The sequence below is a fragment of the Dermacentor silvarum genome, chromosome 1 (assembly GCF_013339745.2).
Source record: "Dermacentor silvarum isolate Dsil-2018 chromosome 1, BIME_Dsil_1.4, whole genome shotgun sequence".
Taxonomy (NCBI): Eukaryota; Metazoa; Arthropoda; class Arachnida; order Ixodida; family Ixodidae; genus Dermacentor; species Dermacentor silvarum.
Genome location: NC_051154.1, coordinates 18,171,327 through 18,190,244, shown reverse-complemented (window position 1 = coordinate 18,190,244; position 18,918 = coordinate 18,171,327). Strand labels below are relative to the sequence as shown.

Genomic DNA, 18,918 nt, shown 5'->3' with positions numbered 1-18,918 from the left:
ATCGGTTATAACAATGAGAAGCTGCTGCACCGTCAACTTCATGTTTCCTATGGTGAAATAATCCGCTTACTACAATGCCCCATTCTGCATTATCAGTTTATAACGATGAAGTTTGGCTACTGGGTGTCCATGCTCAAAGAGAATGGAAAGCGAAATCCTTGAAAAGAAAAGAAGAAATTCGAGGCGCCGCGTGCTGTTTTCCAGCCTTCTCCGCATTGCAGCCTTGCGCGCCTCTCTCCCTTTGACCTTCCACCTCTCCGAACACGAATGGGCTGCGCCCATCGCTTTACGCCGCACCACCCTCTAAAACATGAATGGACCACGCCAACTGCGCTGGCTGCAATGGCTGCGATAGCTTGCTGGCTGCTCATGCTGCGCAGTTCTGCCGACAAATTATTATGGGTGTTGCACGGCGCACTTTTGATCGCAATCAAGCCCAATCCTTATCGAATTTCTCGGTCGTGATTGACTCCTTTGCGCAAGCTGCGCGAGGGAGCCAATCGCATTCGAGAATTTCAATCCGGATCGGGCTTGATCGTGATCAAAAGTGCGCCGTGTGACACCACTTGTTTGACTTGCTGCCGAAACAAAAGATGGCGGGTCCGCCCGCTGGTCATTGGCAATGCACGACATTGCCAGTGAATAGAAAGCGCATTGCTATAGATTTGGAAACCAAGTGCTACTAACCGGTGAGGCGATCGTCATGAACGTGCTTGCATCGACAGTGATGACGCAGTAGGGCGGGCTGCCTCCACGTTGTCCTCATGGGAGGCTCTGCAGATGATTCAGTCCCTCCGGGGCTTTGTTTTCGCGAGGGACCTTCACGAGAGAAGGATGTCGGTAAGCTTGGCGTAAAGCAAGCAAAGCTGACGGACATGGAGTTTTCCTTTGCAAGCCAGATGCTTGTGGCGATCTCACCCCACTGTTTCCTCTGGATTTCTCAAGCTGAGAGGCTTCCACGGCAACCTTCTCGCATTTTTTAACAAGCCCCTTTTGAGGCCACCAAAGCGATGCCTTGGTGGAGACTGCATGTCACTTTCCGCCCGTGACCCCACTTTGAAGTTGTTATAGCAGTGCCATTCTTGAACGCCGACAGCCACTGGCATGTTACACGCTATTGGAGCGCGCAGGAAACACAAGGGCATTGGCCTCCCCTTCATTAGTTTTCTCACAACAGCTCTGCCATCCCCCATTTTGATTTTTTTTCATGCAACCCGGTTAGAACAATTATCGGTTATAACAATGGATTTTTTGTGGCACTTGAATATTGTTATAAGTGGGTTCGTTCGACTGTAACACAGAATTTTGATCAAAGGTAAGAACACATTTTATTGTCTTGAACGGCGGTCATCACGACAAAAGGTACATACACCACAGACACACGTGCACGCACACACATTTATTCTTGATCGGTGGGTCTTGATCGGCAGTACACACACACACACATTTATTCTCGATCGCCGCCACCGATCACGTTCTCGTCTTTGTTCTTGTCGTCACTTTTCGTAGGCGCGTTGCTCCTCGGGAGTGCGCACTACGTGACGAGAGAAGTTAAATTCAAAATGGATAACGTCAGCTTGTCTTTATTGTTTTATTACAGCGAAGCTGTTAAGGGCTCACCTTTCGATCGTCGCGTCCGGCAATAGAAAAAAAAACTCTCATTGGCTGTATGCTGTATGTGCAAGGGCGAGGGACGCGCGCTTTCATGTGGAGCGAACGTACGGCGGAGAGCAAACGCCACTTCCCAGTGGAAGGGGAGTGGTGGGCCAGTAGGGCATCAAGGCACCCTAGACTGTGCTTGTGCGTGTCCGCTCTCCCACTGCGGCGCATGCGCACAGCCCTGCCGGGCTCCGCCGCCGATTCTCTCTGGGCTCTCACCCGCCTCTCCCCTAACAGTGTCGACAACGGCGTTTAGCCGTTCGTCACGTAGCCAGCGTTTTGACAGCAGTTCTGTGCGGTCACACAAACAACGCACACAACTGTTGTCGGCGGCGGTGGCGTTTTGTCCGTGTTCGCACCGAAGGCGCGCTGCGTTGGTAACGTGTTTATGAAGAACGTGCCAACCTTTGCCGTACCCCCTATGGCGGTGTACCGTAGCGACCATAAGGCCATGGTCCCTGTGGTCACTAAATAAATGAAAACCACCGGATCATATATAGTTCTCATTCTTTAATAGTTCAAATAACCAATTACATCATCACATCTTTATAGTCATATTGTCTTTAGTCTTTATAGTCATATTTATAGTCATATACCATAGTACAGCTTCGCTGGTCTTCCATCTCCACCCCTGTGGAAGTCCTGACAGTTTTTTATATGCACGTGCGATGGGACCGCCCACCAGTGGACAGGAGAAACGTGTGACGTCTCGATGGTGCCTCTGCCCCAGAAAAGTGGCAGGAAACTAAGTACGCAAGCGGTTGGAACAACGACAAAAAGAGGGCAGTGTGAGTTTTTTCTTGCGCAGAAGAAAAATGCACGGAAGCCTAGCCATAAACAGCTACGCTGTAAAATTGACGCTTCTTCACCCCACACACAGCAACCTACATTCTTAGTTCTATAACTTTGCAAAAAGATTTTGCACTTACTGATCCGTTGTTCTCTTCCAAATTCAAAAAGATAGATTTTTTTGGTTGGCATTGTTAATAAACCTCTTGAAATTGTTGTTTGCATTGTTCGGTCCGGACTTTTAGTTGCTGCCATGCAGTGAAAGCAGTTTGGGTTGCCGCAGCTACTCGTTTCACTGACAGTGAGGTACACGTACATCATTGTTTTTTTTTTCTTTCTTTCTTTCTTAATTATTTTATGATACCTGCCGTGGTTGCGCAGTGGCTATGGTGTTGGGCTGCTGAGCACGAGGTCGCGGGATCGAATCCCGGCCACGACGGCCGCATTTCGAGGGGGGCGAAATGCGAAAACACCCGTTTAGTTAGATTTAGGTGCACATTAAAGAACCCCCGGTGGTCCAAATTTCCAGAGTCCCCCACTATGGCATGCCTCATAATCAGATCGTGGTTTTGGCACGTGAAACCCCATAATTTTTTTAATATTTTATGATCAGGCAAGCAAAGAGTCAAAGTGTCTTAGTGAACAATGTAAACGAAAAAATGTGATCTCGTTACGACATTTGAGCATGAATACATCGGTGACGAGTCCAGAATCCCTTTTTAAATCAGAATAAAAATGCAGGTCAGTATTTTTCATCGTCTCTACACATGGCACAGTGCTTATTACTGTCCATTTGGCACTTCAGCTTGCACGTTTCCTTCTTGCTTCCCTCTCTTTCACCCTTTTGGATTCCTTCAGGAGTTTAGTTTGCACTCTCTTGCCTTGCCAGTTTTTCTTCCATACACCTCTCTCTGTATATGGCAAATCAGTTCTGCAAAATGCACAAGATTAATTTTCATAAAATGGAAAATTGTCATACACCCAAGAGTAGCATGAAAGCTATGATTGATTGCAGCTTCAACCTAATCTGTGATGGATGACAACTTTCCCTTTCATCTGTCTCTGTAGTTCCATTGGATAGTGAGCACTACCTCCACCCCTCCTAAGATATTGCCAGACTCAACAAGTGAAGACAATGTCTGCATATTAGGTGATAAGCTTGTACAGAAGCCTGTCACAAGTTTCAGATATTTTTAAAGCGACACTTTCTTTGCAAATCCTACTGGACTTTCTTGACCATGGCTGCTGGCTGCGTGTTGCTGCTGCCTCTGTCTTGCCGAATAGCTCATATTTAAAAAAAAAATAATTACATGTCTAATGCTACATTTGAACCACGGACCTCCAGCACAGCAGCTTGATGCTCTAACCATTAGGCCACAATCGCACATATACTTGTTTCATGCCAAATCTACGGAGGTTGTATGCACTGCGGGGACGCTCGACTCTGACGCATCCCTTGATGTCGTTTTCCTCGCATGGCTTGCGTCTCCTGTTACCTGGCTTCGCCGCTTGGCGTTGTGTCGGCAGCGGTCGGTGTGGTTGCAGAGTAGTACGAGAGATGGCACGAGTGTGCTGCTAACACCGCCTAACAGTGGGGTTACTTGGGGGCAAAAGGAAGAAGGCTGTTCCTCTTTGGCTTGGGATCGGCAAGCGGCGCAGATGTTCCGCGCCTGCACTGCGCCCTGTGAGAGCATCTCACGAGGCTTGGGAGCGGGGCACCGGAATGGACGAACTTGATCGCTCGAACACGCAACCGTTCGCATGACCGTACATGCGAACAGCTAGGCTTCATGTCCAGCTTGGGAGCGAACATATTCACTCGCTATCGGGTCGCGGTGAGGCGGACTTCCTCGATTTGTCGCGCACCCATCGGAATCTTCTATAGGTAGTAATTTAGCTAGCAGGCATTAGTGTACAAAAGGTGCTATAAATGCCCTTTTGATTGTTTGCACTACTGTGTTGTCGCTCCTCTATCCCAAGAGCACGTGTGAGACCCCACAACGTAAGACTTTTGGAGTGGAGGTGGCTCTCCAAAAGTGAAGCCAGTCAGCACCATCTTGCTAGAGGCAAAAAGCCCAAGGCGGCGTAGTTGCTGTAGCCGCCATAGCACAGCGTGGAAGCCATTCATTGTGCTTACTGATTGTACACAGTCTGAACAGTGTTTAACTAATTGTGACATGCTCTTCGAGGGAATTACAATATCTTAGTAGGTCATGGCTGCACCAATCACGTAACGTAGACGCCCCTGGCATAACGTTCCGGCTGTAACAAAAGCTCTCATTGTTTGCTCACATCCGAACGTTATGTGTACATTTGCTTCTGTTGGGAACGGTTAGGAACGTGCTCACATGTACACGTATTAAATTTACATTTCAAGTAGTCGCTGACATATCACGTGTGGTATTATGTAGCGCAGCTAGCTCGGGATGTGATGCGCGGTGTGAATTTTCCACAACCTTCCCTGTTTGATTTGCACGTATCGTGCAACGCCTGTGTTTGTAATAGGTAAACTGCTGAGACGCGTGCACAAGAAAGACGAGCGCTCGATCAATGACAAAAAAAAAAGGGAAGGGTTGCAAGTGCAGAGCTCATCCAGCCAGAACTATCTGGTAAAATAAAGTGAATTGAAATTCAGTCCAATTCTTCCTTTGTGTATGCGTCTGCATGTCTGGCTGGCTTCCTGTTTATTCACAAAAACGTACCAACTCTCCCAGCAAAACATTATGTGGTATTATGGCTTCAATGCAAGAGCGGTTGTGCTGAACTCCAATTGCAAGATTGCGGAGTACTATAATATTTTGGATACACCACATCACTCAGACTTTTAATCGAACATATTGTGAAGAGCGATAACACTGCTTTCAAGACTTGTATTATTTAAAAATCTATTGACACAGAATATGTGTTCCAAACTGAGTTTGTAGTAAACCAATGTACATATTGAAAAGCTAAAGTGTCACTGAAAATTCTTTTCTGCTGTTCCTACGTTTGTGTAGCATTGGTGACTGATATTTTTAGGTTGTCTGAATACTTCCAACAGGGCCAGTGCAGTGCGTATGTTATATTAACAAATATTCTCAACGGGGTGGATGCGGCATCAATTTCTTTAGGTGCATATGAATTATACGAGAACGTCCACTATGAAATTTGATGACGCAACCTCTGAATCCAGTATACAAATATTAAATTCTAAACGCATGATTTGCAGTGCCTTTCTTGAGAAAACCAGCTTGGCAGAGCTTTTAACAGACAGTTGCAAAAAAAGTAAGGTCTCCAATGACATGAGGTTCTTTTTTCGAACTAGCGGGAGCAGATACAAAATATGAAGTGCAGTTTCTCCGCATGTACACAGCCATGTAATAGAACTCACGAGAGATGCAACAAACCAGTGAATGAAGGCGCTGGTCCTGCCGTATAGTCAGTAGTTGCTGGGGGAAAGTTTATTAGGTCTTTACAAAACCTGGCTGAAAATGTTTTTATGCCTACCCTCAAGTAATCAGTGATGAATATTACGCAGCCACATCACACGAGAGACCATTCATAATTTAACACAGCAAAGAAATCCGATTGGCGAAGTGTCTCACCAGGTTGCTTTTCTCGAAGCTTGTGGCAAGAGCTGGATGCAGAAATCTTTTCTTCAACAGCAACAGACAATTGTGAACTGATATACATCTTAAAGATGTTTCTTCTCAAGTTTTTATCGCGGAACTACAAATGCAGCTGAATCCTGCACGTATTCCGTGGCCGCCTATGCTGGGGACGCACCCTTTTTTGCCTCTACCAATATGGCTGCCACGGCTTTACTCGCTCCCATAGGCAGCTGCAGGGACTGCCACTCCAAAAAGATTTATATAACCTCCTTGGCCAAAGCCAATAGCTCTTTGAGATGATCACATTCGTGTTGATGATGATAATGATTTCCCTACTATGGCACATACCTGCAACAGGGATTGGCCAAGAAGCAGATGGTCCATATTGTGCCAATGCCAACTAGCTCTTTGAGATGATTGCCGCAGGTTGACGATGATTTTGATACTATAGCACATTGTATGTGCCATAGTATGTGCCATGGTATGTGCCATTGCTATTGGCCAAGAAGTTGGTGGTACATTTAAAATAAATAAGAAGAAATGAAGGAAGACAAGCCAATATAGGAGTTGTCATATGGCGTAGCATGAGTGCGTAAGCGCATGTGTGTGTGCGCCAATTTCCTTTGCGCCAAAAACATAAGAATGAAATGGGCAAATTTGTAGCTTGTCATTAACTGCTTCACATAGATTCAAATGTGTGCGTTGGATTCGCTTCTTTAGTCTCACAGGTTTCAAAAAAATTTTTTTGCTGCCAAAGCTGTTTCTTTTCAATTGAATTTTTTTTGCATGCTATTACCATCGCTCTAGGTTATGCAATAAAACTTACACATGCAATAAAGAAAGTTCATACCTAGATTGGAAAATTCGATTTAAAAATTTTTACATTCTTTTTGATGTAACTGCGGTAGGTCTACATACCACATAAGTTTGTGTAAGGGCTGCACCTGTGCAAGTGCTGCACGCCTAAATTTGGGTCATAAAATTTAAGGCAGTGTCCTTGAATTTATTCATGCTAAGGCCAAACCCTCTTTGCCAGCTGTCAGTCTTGAGACCTTGTCAGGTGTGGCTGCTCGACATGTACTGCACTATCTCCGCATGCTATCAACAGGGAGCACGGGGCATAAAACAATGTATAGAGCTCCTCTTCGACCTGTTTGTTGATTTTTTTTTTTTTTTTTTTTTTTTTTTTTTTTTTTTTTACTGCTGATATTCAGCAATAAGTTTGTCAACTAAGTGCCATTGTCAATACAAAATTCGTATTCCCACACCCAGTGACTTGTCCCATTGCACTTTCCACCTTTGCGTACTTGTTCATGCCGTGTGATAGCCATTGCTGTTTTCTGTAGATTGCACATGCTGCTCCTTGTTGTCTTGAGTACATGCGTACACCGAGATCTCCTAATCAGCACAGTACACATAGATTTTCTGCACTTCTTATGTGCATTTATGCTGTGAGCTATCATTGCTCCCATGCCACCTGAAGCCTATGCTAGTACTATCAACTGTAATATTCAATTTAGTTTATGTTTCATGTGAAAACTTCTACAATTTTCTTTATCTTTTATTATTTTATTTATCTCTTCTTATTTGAACCGCACATTTCTATGGTAAAAAGCGCCAGCTGCTGCAGCTCCACGCTTATGCACCAGCGATGACAGATGAGATAGCAATCGCAGCTAAAATAAAGGCTTTCCATTGAGGTTGCATGTGGTGCAAACACATTCGTTTTTTAAAGCAGATTCACATTTAATTGCTTTGGACCCATCTATGGTCTGTCGCCTAGAAATTTGCATCCTAAATTAAAAAAAAAAGGACTGTAACCCTTTCATGACAATATACGGTACTTTTGATAACAAGTTTTCCAATGTGAAACAGAAACAGCGGCCTTTAGAAATCATACAATCGTCCCTTTAAGTGGGAAAGTCACAAGTAGGTTTAACTGTGCATTAACCTTGTTCCTGCTTCAGTTTGAAAACATTGTGCGTAAAATAAAGGTATTGCTTTTATTGCGATACCAATGGTATGGGACACTCCAGCCGAATTTCCAATGTCGTTCTTGCCGTTGCCATGATGATTCCTCTCAAGTCCAAGTGGGATAAGACCCTATTGTGCCCCACGCACTGCTGTATGCTGTGGGTGCCAGAGCAAGCATGTGAGGGTGAGCTAGAAGTATAGGGGCTTGATGTGTGCCATTTTCCCGCACAACCAATGTTGGAGGTCATGTGATCAAGTGCATGATCATGCGTGATACTTTTGGCTGGCTGTGGCTGCACGTGGCTGTTCGCACAGCTGAGTGTGTACTCGGCCGACACACCCTCTTGAATATAATCTGCTGCATTGAAGCAACAGGCAGCTCGAAGTGTTTGCTCCCCGCTGCCGGCGCTCTTCCTCACGCCAGCGTTATGACAGCGAGTGTTTGTGGTCCTCGAGCGGGATCTGTTCATGTTAGCCTGTGCAAAGGTTGGGCGAGCCAAAATGACTGATGGTTTAATGTGTGCTGTCCTCTCACGCACATTAGAGGCTGCATAATCTCAAGTTTCAGAGATGTGTTGAAGCAACAGGCAGCACAAAGTGTTGGATCCCCGTTGCCGGCACTCTTCATCATGCCTGCACTGTGGTAGCGAGTGTTCATGGTTATCGAGTGAAATCTGTTCACGTTTCCCTGTCCGTGCGTGACACCATGTTTATTTATTGAATTAGTAAGCGAATGTTTACTACAATTTAGGGCCAATAAAACTATGAAGCATACTTCATGTAATTGTCTAATGCATTGCTATCGCAATCACCTCAGGTGAAACTATGACTTTTCAATTTGTCAATTTACCATTGGCTACATGCACTAAATTTTCGGAGGGATACAACTCCAAATTCAAGAACCTTTTCCTGCTTTTTGTTCCTTTTGTGTTCTTTATTTACTATAGTAACTTTTAGTGCATGCTGGCTTTTTCTGCTCTGTCACAAATTTTTAAACGCTCCTGCCTTTTTATATGCAACACTATTTCAGGCAGTACTTTGTAGTACTCTTCAAAGATCAGCCTTTTGAACTGTGGGATCTCCGAAGCCTGGTACTTCTACGAACCATGCCAGACAGCTTTCCCTGTGTTACAGCATTAGTAAGTTTTCATGAACTTATACTACAAGTGCATTGCTCTTTTCAAAAGCAGATTATTCTGCTATGTCTGCCTGCCGTCACAGTGACTTATCATCTATGTTTAGAATTCATATTATTGTATGCAGACTAGGTTAGTTATAAAACCAGTGGGAGTTGGCAATGAGTTCATTATATTTGACTTCATAAAAAATGCCTGATTTGTCCAATTTGTCTAATGCGCGAGAAAATGTCCAATTTTGTCTGCACATAAATGTCAAGGGTCCTTTGGACTTGTTTTGCCAGTGCGTGTTTTGGGATAATGGCTAGGACATCGCTTTGTTTAAAGAGATACTAAAGAGAACTACCAACCCTTTGAGGGTAGATTTTTTTTTTTTTCATGAAATGCACCCCATTGAGGGAGAGAGAAGCGACTTTATTTGCACTCGTCAAATAGATGACGGGGTAGAGGCTTCAGCCTGAATTCACCATCATCCTCCCTAACCGTCGCGACCGGGATCCCTTGGGACGCGGCGGCGGCGGTCAGGGCTAGAACGATGACTTTTCGTTGAGCATTTTCTTCTTGGTTGAGTAGCAAGGACTCCCAGGATCCTGGGAGTCCTTGCTACTCAACCTCATTGAAGATAGATTTTTTTATTGCAACTTTAAAGTCTTTAAGATGACTTATGTCGGGGGGGGGGGGGGGGGGGGGGGCTAATATTTTTTAGGTGACGATAAAGCAACAAAAGTCATGTTCATGTGTGCTTTATACATGGTATACTTTTCAAAATATGGATACACTGTAATAAATATTTCTTTACAGTAATAGTGAACTTCACCCAGCTTATTTTTATTGTAAAATAGCTTTGAAACAATCAGCGTGTGTGGTCATAGCAAAATTGAGGCATGTCATATGTGAGAGCCTTGGGCAAGCTCAATGATTGTGCACTTGTGAGAAAAATCAGGTCGGTGAAAAATTTGCGGTAGTCGCTTGCTGATTGAGATACAATCAGTTCTCGTGCACCTCACAGAAAAAGAAGCCCATGCAGCAGTATCACCTTTGAGCCCCCGCCTGTAAACAAAGTACTGATTGAGAATCAAGCAAGCAAGCATCTTGTGATAACCATTTCAGAGACTAGAAATGACATGTAAATCAGTTTTTGCAACACCCATAACTTGAAATGGCGCGTGCGACAATACCGAATCTAAAGCGCGAGTGCTCCTAAGCCATCATGGTGGCACCACGGAGTGAGTGGAAAAATCAGTTCTGGTGAAAGCCAAGAGGATCAGGAGTGTGCTGAACTTGGTGCATGTCGAATTGAATCAAACAGCGCAAAAGATGGGATGTAAAGGGTGACACATGGGGCAGAGCCGTGTCTGTTGTCTTCCCTTTTGCACTGTTTAATCCCCTTAGCGAAGAGGTACCAGCATAATAAAAAAATTTGTAGAAGAGGCAGCAGCAGTTTCAGAGCATTGCTGTATAGTGCTTTATAATGGCACTTCGTTCCAAAAAGGCTAATTCTTCCAAACGGTTGGTCATCGCTGTACATGTACAGCAGTGACCCTCAAAGGGTCAAGTTAGGCTGTACTGGTGGTTAATTATGCCTCTGCAATATCAAAATTGCCACTGTTACCATGGCAGGAGCCATGGCCAGTCAGAAAAGGATACAAAAATAAAATGTGTGCCGACGTGACCCTGAAGTTTCTGCACCGTCTTGCCATGATGTCATGAATTTTGGCAGTATCTACTTGGGTCTAGTTAAAGGGACACTAAAGGGAAATATTAAGTCATGCTAAAGTGATTGATTAATGCACAAGAATGTCTAATGCGTCAATATTATCGCAAACAGAGATTTAATAATCGAGAAATTGAGGGAAATGCAGGACACGATTTGCGACTTCCCTGCGACATTAAGGTGACGAAATCACTCCTCATTATAATTCTTTCGCTAATGCTCAGCCATTCGGAATAAAAAGATAATTGCAATGCATAATATGATGGAATAAAATGCTAGTTGTCCAGTTATATTCGATTTGTAGAAAAAAGAAGTCATTGACCTTGCCCTTGAGAACGACGCGGGCAGTAGAAAGGCTTCATTTTCGCTCGACACCGGCGCCACCCATGCTTTGGTGTTTAAATAGTTTCGCTATCGTGTAATGCTGCACTTGTTTTACTGGCTCGCTAAAACCACACAAGCTGCAAGTAGCAGTGAATACCACGTCCATGTGATGTCGCGGGAGTCTCGAACGGTCCACTACGCTTGACCAAGAGCAGTTGCAGCGGCTCGGTTTTACCAAGACAGCACGTTTGCATTTTGCACAAAAAAACTGTAGCGCCGTCTGTCGGGCGTCGTTTTACTCACTCACTGGTGGTGTTGGCGTATGGAACGTCACCACTCCACCGCTCGGGAGCGGTTCAATTTGAATTTCACTAAAGGTATGTGGACCCTTCAGATGCGATTTTCACTTAAACTAAGTATTTTCTTAGCACAACACAAGCTCTGTGGGGCTCATGGAATAGTATTTTAACACTCCATGTCGATTTAGTATTTGCCTTTAGTGTGCCTTTCAAAGGAGCCTGAAACGATTTTGACGATCTTGTGCAAACATTCTGAGTTGGTAGGGTAGGTTCTTCTGATCATTCATTGACACATCTGAGTGCTCCCTGTAAAGCATATAATTTATTATAAGGTTTTAAAAAGGCACATTGCTACCGATCGCAGCATGCCAATCGGCTGAATTTTCAGCCGCCCCTGACCAGGTGATGCGATATGACCATATGACGTCAGTAGGACGAGCTATCAGATTGGCTTCCCAGAGCGTGCCATCGATAATTTTTCCAACATTATGGTGAAGAAATGTTGTTCGTAATAGTTGAAATGTTAGTTAATTTGTTTCTATAAAAAGAAAGTAACAGAAAGAGAATGCACAATGACAATGTATCACTAAACTCTTGAAAGCACTTCCGGCGCACAGCAAGTGTCATCCGCTAGTGTTACAACATGCTCCGTGTTGGTCTCGATCTGTATTTTTGCAAGCACCATGGTTTGCCCTTGCATTGTGGACTGCAAACTTGGTGATCAGCGACATGTCAAGCTGCGACATCATGTCCCTCTGTAAGGCAAACATTGCGAGCGAAGTGGCTGCAGCGCTGGTTGTCCGTATCCGATGGGCGCGAGCATCTGCGCGTTTGTGGCCGTCACTTCACACCGAAGGATTACTATATACCACAATATCATTAAAAGCCAACAAACAATGACATCAAGGACAACATAGGGGAAATTACTTGTACTTACTAATAGAATTAAAGAAATGATAAATTAATGGAAATGAAAACGGATTAAAAAACAACTGTCCGTAGGTGGGGAACGAACCCACGTCTTCGCATTACGCATGCGATGCTCTCACCATTAAGCTACCGGGGAGCCGCTCACGTGCTCGTGACACCTGCGGTATGCGAGGTTTCACGGTGAGCAAATGCACGGTGGAGAGCAAACGCGACGTCTTCCGTGGCGTGAAAAGCCGTGGGGGGATGGGAGGGAGGGAGCGAAAGTGACGTTTACCTGTGATACCAAATGCCTATCTTGCGACCGGGTGCAAGGGGAACTGGAATCTCGCAGGCGAAAGGAGGAAAGCGGGAAGGCAGTACGGGAGGGAGGGCGTGTGGCTTGTGCTGAGCGAGCAACTTGTACTTTGCGGGGGCGGTCGCGCTCATTGTATCTTGAAAGCGATCTGCAACACGGCTCCTACCTTCTTATGCGCTGTGCTTTTGACGCTGAGTTTCCGTTAAAGCGATTGACCGCACGAACCTTCGCTCGCTGCTGCTGGCGCGCTCGCTCACGCCAGCGTTTTGACAGTGGTCGTGTGGTCATCGAGTGTGATCTATTCATGTTTGCTTGTGCACGCTCACACCATGCTTATTAATTCAGTTAGTAAGCGAATGTGTCTAAGTTTATACAGCTGATAAAACTACTATCCTTACTCCATATAGCTCTCTACTAATTTACTATCGCAATTGATGCTTCGCCTTTCGGATGAAACTGCGACATTTTTTCAACAAAACGCTATTTTATGCATTTAAACAGCAAAGTAACTGGAACACTCATGTATTTCATCACACACTTTAGAAATTAATATCTCAACACTAGTGCCATCTTGAAAATTCATTCCAAGGGGATACATATCATCTTGGGAACTTTCCAGCTAGTACAATTAAATTGCATTGTGTGTCGTAAAGTACTAGTTAAAAAATTTACTAGTTAATTTTTATTGATGAGCCAATTATTCGTTATGATTTCTTGTCTAAGTAATGTCCACCGCCTCTTTGAGTAATCCAGCTCAAGGACTAGAATTGTGCTATCTGCCACAGGCAACTTTAGGCAGACAAACATAAGGCCTGCACCGTGTCTGCACCCCAGCATTCTTTTCGAGTGTTGCGTTGTGCCTGCTGCACCACTGAAGTTGAGCTGCACAATTTCTGAATTTCTCACGTCCTGCTGTGAACTGGTTCACAGTGATGCAGGCAAATTGAACGGAGCTATATTTCAAGTAATGCGATTTTGTTTCAATGGGGCTTTGTAAAGCTCGTTATCAGTGGTATGGAATGTACCTGACATAAAAGGCATCTTCTCATAATCTTTTCTAACAAGTTGTTTTTAATGCCGTGTATGAATGGGTTTACCTGCAGTCAGATGCTTCCACTGCCATATGCTTGCATCCTTCCTCTTCTTTTCATTGTTCCTACCATTCTTGTAACTATGCTGCCGTACCAACATAGAACAATGCATGCGACGCTCTACCCATCGTCTTGCTCTTATCTGGCATCAGCATGACTTTGGAAGTCTGGTGCTTATTTTCGATTAATAATTTACTGTGTAATGAGGTGTCCAGTGCAGTGCTTCATTGAAGGCCATTGACCATTGAACTACCATTCTGAACTTCTGCTGAGCCTGTCAGTGTTCACTTGAAAGTGATATAGCTGAAAGTGATAGACCAAGAGTATGGCATCTGTTTGTCATGCTGTCCGATCTCGGCTGCCATAGCATCAGCTGAGCGGAATTGCTTATCCTATCAGAAATGAGATTTAATTTTTAGTCTTGTCTGAGCCACTTCTGAGACATGACATCTAAAGAAATCTGGCTGATAGCCATCAATCAAAGAAATGAATGCAAAAAGCTGGAGGGATTTCAGGAGGTTGAAGGAAAGAGCAGGTGGCCTTTTGAGTGAAGTTTTGGGCTCTCTGCCATGTGTACTGGAATAATATTTCGTTCCGACGTTCATGACCACATTATGTTATGACTAAGCAGGCTTACTTATTGTTCTCCAGGAGTGTTGCTGGGTCCCTGCAGTTTGTTCATTATTTTTGCTCAAAGGGTATTTCAATATGCTTTGGTTTCCATTATTTTGACTTCAATGCCAAATGTGTTCAAATTATGTGATGTTCGAATTAAAAAATGTTTAACATGGATGGGTGCCTTTCAAGACTTTTCAGCATAGTTGAGTCAGTCAGGTTAAATTAACTGACGTTCCATCAGTAAAAGTCTACTGCATATGACTGCAATGATGTGCTAAGTTATAATGTAAACGTAACTTATGACATAACTTATAAGCACTGCTGCTTTGTTGTAGAATTGCTGTGGTGTTAATAAAAAAATGCGAACAGCACAATACAATGACAGTGGGCAGTAAATGCTGGAATGATGTTGAGCTTGTTCCTCTTGTGAAAGCTTTATTCTTTAAAATGCTACCTTGTGCTTCGCTCATAGGAGTGGTCTCCTCTGGTGAGCAGCAAAGCTCAACTTCGGGCTCGTCATCTGGCCAATCCCAAGGATGTGGAGCCCATTTTTGCCAACTCTGCCACAGAACAGCTTGAGAGACAGCTGTAAGTGGACCTTGAGAGTAGTCTTCCGCTCTGCACAGTCACAGGGACTTTGCATGCAGGGGACAGCAGGCAGCCAGCCCGCTGCTACGAGAGCAACTGGTGTTCACTGACACGGAGGCCCAGCTGTATTATTTCAGTGTTGAAGGAAATGTTGTTCGAGACTGCACTCGAAACCCTCCTGAGGTACACACAACCTCCATTCCTTTCTTTTCCTGTTTCTTTATTCTTTCATTTCCCGCTCAGCAAAGTCTTTTTAGGACAGGCTTACATTTAAAATTGTTTGAAACTTAATGGAAATAACTACTTGCTGAGCCAGCCTGAAACACAGCTGAACCTTCGCAACAAGCTTAATGATGTGTCTTATGACTGTAGAGGTGATGTCGCATTTTACCCATTCTACGCAGGCACGAGAAATGGTAATAAATTGTAAATGTCTTCAATTTCAATGCATATGCTGTGGTGCTACATGGGTGAACTTACTAATGTCATTTATTATGTTATCTGTCTGCTGCAACTCATTTTTCTGAGAAATGCATTCTCCTGTCACTGGTAGCTGTGCGGTGTACTTGAAACATTACTGCATATGCAGCTGTGCTCACAAAGCATTTCCAGGTGGGGACTGTCATCCCTTATGTTGCAAGCAGTTTTCTTCTTGGCATCTGATTTTACTTGTAATGGCCATTTGTGAAAGACAGCAACCAACCCAGGCTGACCAGATTAGCTGTACCTAATGTATGATTACATTGAAATAATGAAGGCAGTTTCAAACTGCAAGTGTATGATTATATTTAAATTAGCTCTCAAAAATTGCTCGTTTCAGAGGACAGCTGTCATCATCATCGTGCCAAAATGACATTTGCATGTGTAGCAGCTCCTCCGAAAATAATTTTATTGGGGAACTTAAGGCATTAACCATTTAATGTAATTTTTCTTGCCTGTGTGGCACACACCAGTAAACAATTACAATATAGAATTTAAAAGGGCACTTTCAGACAAATTTAGGGATCGACTCTTTGAGTGAGTGCACTTTGGCCGTACATTGCACTGCTGCATGGGTAAAGAAAGTGTAATTTGGAAGGCACGTTATACTGGGTGTCCCACGTAACTTTAGCGAAACATTAAAAGTATGCAAATGCTACGTAGCTGGACTGAACCAAGGTAATGTTGTTTGCCATTGCTTGGAGATACTCAAATTATTTTTTGCATTCTGCTTAATTATGTAATTAGTCTAAATAATTAATCAACTTCACTATTATAATTAGATGAAAAGTGTCAAAGTAAAAATTGTAGATCAGCATGAAAAACTCCCGATACCGGTTTCTGTTGCTCAATACGTGTTACATAAAAGTGTTTTCCGAGTGTGAAAGAAGCCCGCGAATACACACAAAGTGCCTCAAGCAGCCAATTGCACAGCAATCTTGCGTGTATTCGCGGGCTTCTTTCACGCTCGGAAAAACACTTTTATGTAGCGTGTATTGAGCAACAATGATGGCTTGTCTGGCTGTATCGCTTGTCACATAGTAGTGACGGTGAAGAAAACAGTCGCAAAACTTGGAATGACAAAATGGACTTTTTATTGGGCGAACCTGTGCCCAATAAAAACAGTTGGCGATCGTCAAAATCTAATCAGCGGTGAAACGCGTCTGCTTTTATACATGAGGCATCGACGGGTCCAGAGTAATCCCTGGTGCACGCATGTCTTCCAGAAAGTACTCGACAATTAGCGTCGCTCATACAATCAGATTACATAAGCGTCGGTGACAACAGACAACTGATAGAAGCATCGATAACGTTCGAGAAACTTCCGATACATGCAGGCACGTCCTGCGCCGAGCGATAACGCTTAACATTTGTTAGCCGGTGAAAAGTGGTCACCTGTGAAGTACATTTGTCAATAATATTTGAAAAGTTGATTAATTAAGACCGATTATGTAATTAGGCAAAATGCAAGAAATAATCTGAGTATCTCCATGTGACAGCAAACAACATTACCTTGGTTCTGTCCAGCTGCGTGGCAACTCATATTGACAACGTATGTGCATCAGCCTTTCGTAAACTATGTCTACTCCGACACAAATTAAGAAACGCCCTGGCTAGTGTAAAACTTTTGTGCTACATATCCTTTATTCGGCCCATGCTTGAGTATGCATGTATCGTCTGGGATCCCTATACTGAAGTTAACATTAAAAAGCTTGAAAGAATACGGAGAAAAGCAGTTCGATTTATTTTTTCCAAATTTTCGCAGTTTGATTCTCCCGCGGAACTTATGCTAACAAATGATATACAGTTACTAGCTTTACGAAGAAAAAAAAATTGCGCCTTGACTTTTTTTCGGCACTTATTAGCAATAAATTGATTATTGAGCCATCAATATATAATAAACCATTAACAACTAGACAAACCCGGCACCACCAACCCCACACTTTAAACCCATATTTTGCATGAACTGAGGTGTTCAAATATTCCTTCTTTCCACGAACTATTAATGACTGGAACTTGATGCCGTCCCCAATTGTACCTACTACTGTTTGACATGTGCTCTGTTTTTTTTTTCTTGTGTTTATTCAAATGTTTATGTACACACCCTGCTTGGACCTGTGCAAGGTCTGCAGTATTGTATAAATAAAAAAAATTAAAAATCTGCATATTTTTAATGTTTGGCTAAAGTTACACGGGACACCCTGTATAATTGTTACTTTTGGCACTATTTGCAAAATAAAAATGTAATCAATCATCATGAGCCCAGAAAAAACAGCATTACATCCAACTCCAAAGCAGTGTGCTGCCTGTTTGAAATACAAGTGCAAAGAGTGGCCAAACATCGATGGTTTCCATTGGCAGTTTCTATTGCAAATGGCACAGGTATGCCTATAACATTTTACATTTCAAAAAGCGTGGTTTCAGATTAGTATCAACACAGCATTAAATATCATTTTACTTATTTGTAAAGCACTGCTATCAAGGCTACACACTTTGATGCAGCAAAGTTACTTCGATGAACGTACTTGCTGGCGAGTGTCATTAAACCTTTTCATCTGACGGTCTGTGAATGACACTAATGGAGAAGTGCACTTGCTCTAAGTGTTACTAAATTTGCTCGTCCTAAATGCAGCAAAGTATTCTTGCAAAAGCCAGTTTGCATTTATTTGGCAGGAAAATGGTGATTACAAGGTAGGAAAGAAACTTGGTGGTGTATCCATCCTTTAGAGATGATTGGTGACTTTAATGTTATTAGCAATCTGTCTTATGGTTGGTGGTAAGTGTTGATATGTTTTATATAATTATTATGACAGGCGACACATACCCAGTGACTAAAGTTGGTACGAGGGGTGCCTGAAATGTCCCGTGAAGTCTTTTTCGCGTGGTCTTGTTTTGCAATGGAATATGTTATTGAGTTATTTGAGTGGTCTCATGAGCAATCTGGATTTATTTTGATTTTTTGGGTTTCAGGTTGTGGGGCCTCACACGTGCTCTTGGGACAAAGTAACGACAACACAGTAGTGCAAACAATCAAAAGGGCATTTATTGCACCTTCTGTACACTAATACATGCTAGCCGAATTACTACGCCGATGGGCGCGCGGCAAATCAAGGAAGTCCGACTCACTGCGACCGGATAGCGAGTGAATATGTTCGCCCGCATGCTAGACACCAACGCCTAATCGTTCATGTGTATGGTCACTCGAACGGTGGCGTGTTCGAACGATCCACGTTCGTCCATTCCGGTGTCATGCTCCTAGCCTTGCGAAACGGTCTCGTGAAGCGTGGATCGGTGCACACGCGGAACATACGCATCGCTCACTGACCCCACTTTGAAGAGGAACAGCCTTCTCCCTTTTGCGCCCGCGTAACCCTCGCCGTCAGGTGGCATTAGCAGCACAACCCTCGCGCCCTCTCTTGTAACATCCACGC

General features: G+C 43.6%; 1 protein-coding gene across 2 annotated transcripts in view; it reads left to right on the top strand.

The window, feature by feature from the left end:
- The window catches only part of LOC119457494 (WD repeat-containing protein 11), a 187,838-nt gene that overhangs the window by 97,123 nt on the left and 71,797 nt on the right, over positions 1 to 18,918 (top strand). The window contains exons 13-15 of one of the 2 annotated variants that reach the window (XM_049665115.1): positions 9,043 to 9,151; positions 14,892 to 15,007; positions 15,052 to 15,190. In XM_049665115.1, the coding sequence (XP_049521072.1) occupies positions 9,043 to 9,151; positions 14,892 to 15,007; positions 15,052 to 15,190 (364 nt within the window). The remainder of the gene's footprint in view (positions 1 to 9,042; positions 9,152 to 14,891; positions 15,008 to 15,051; positions 15,191 to 18,918) is intronic. The other variant, XM_037719083.2, reaches the window with a different exon arrangement.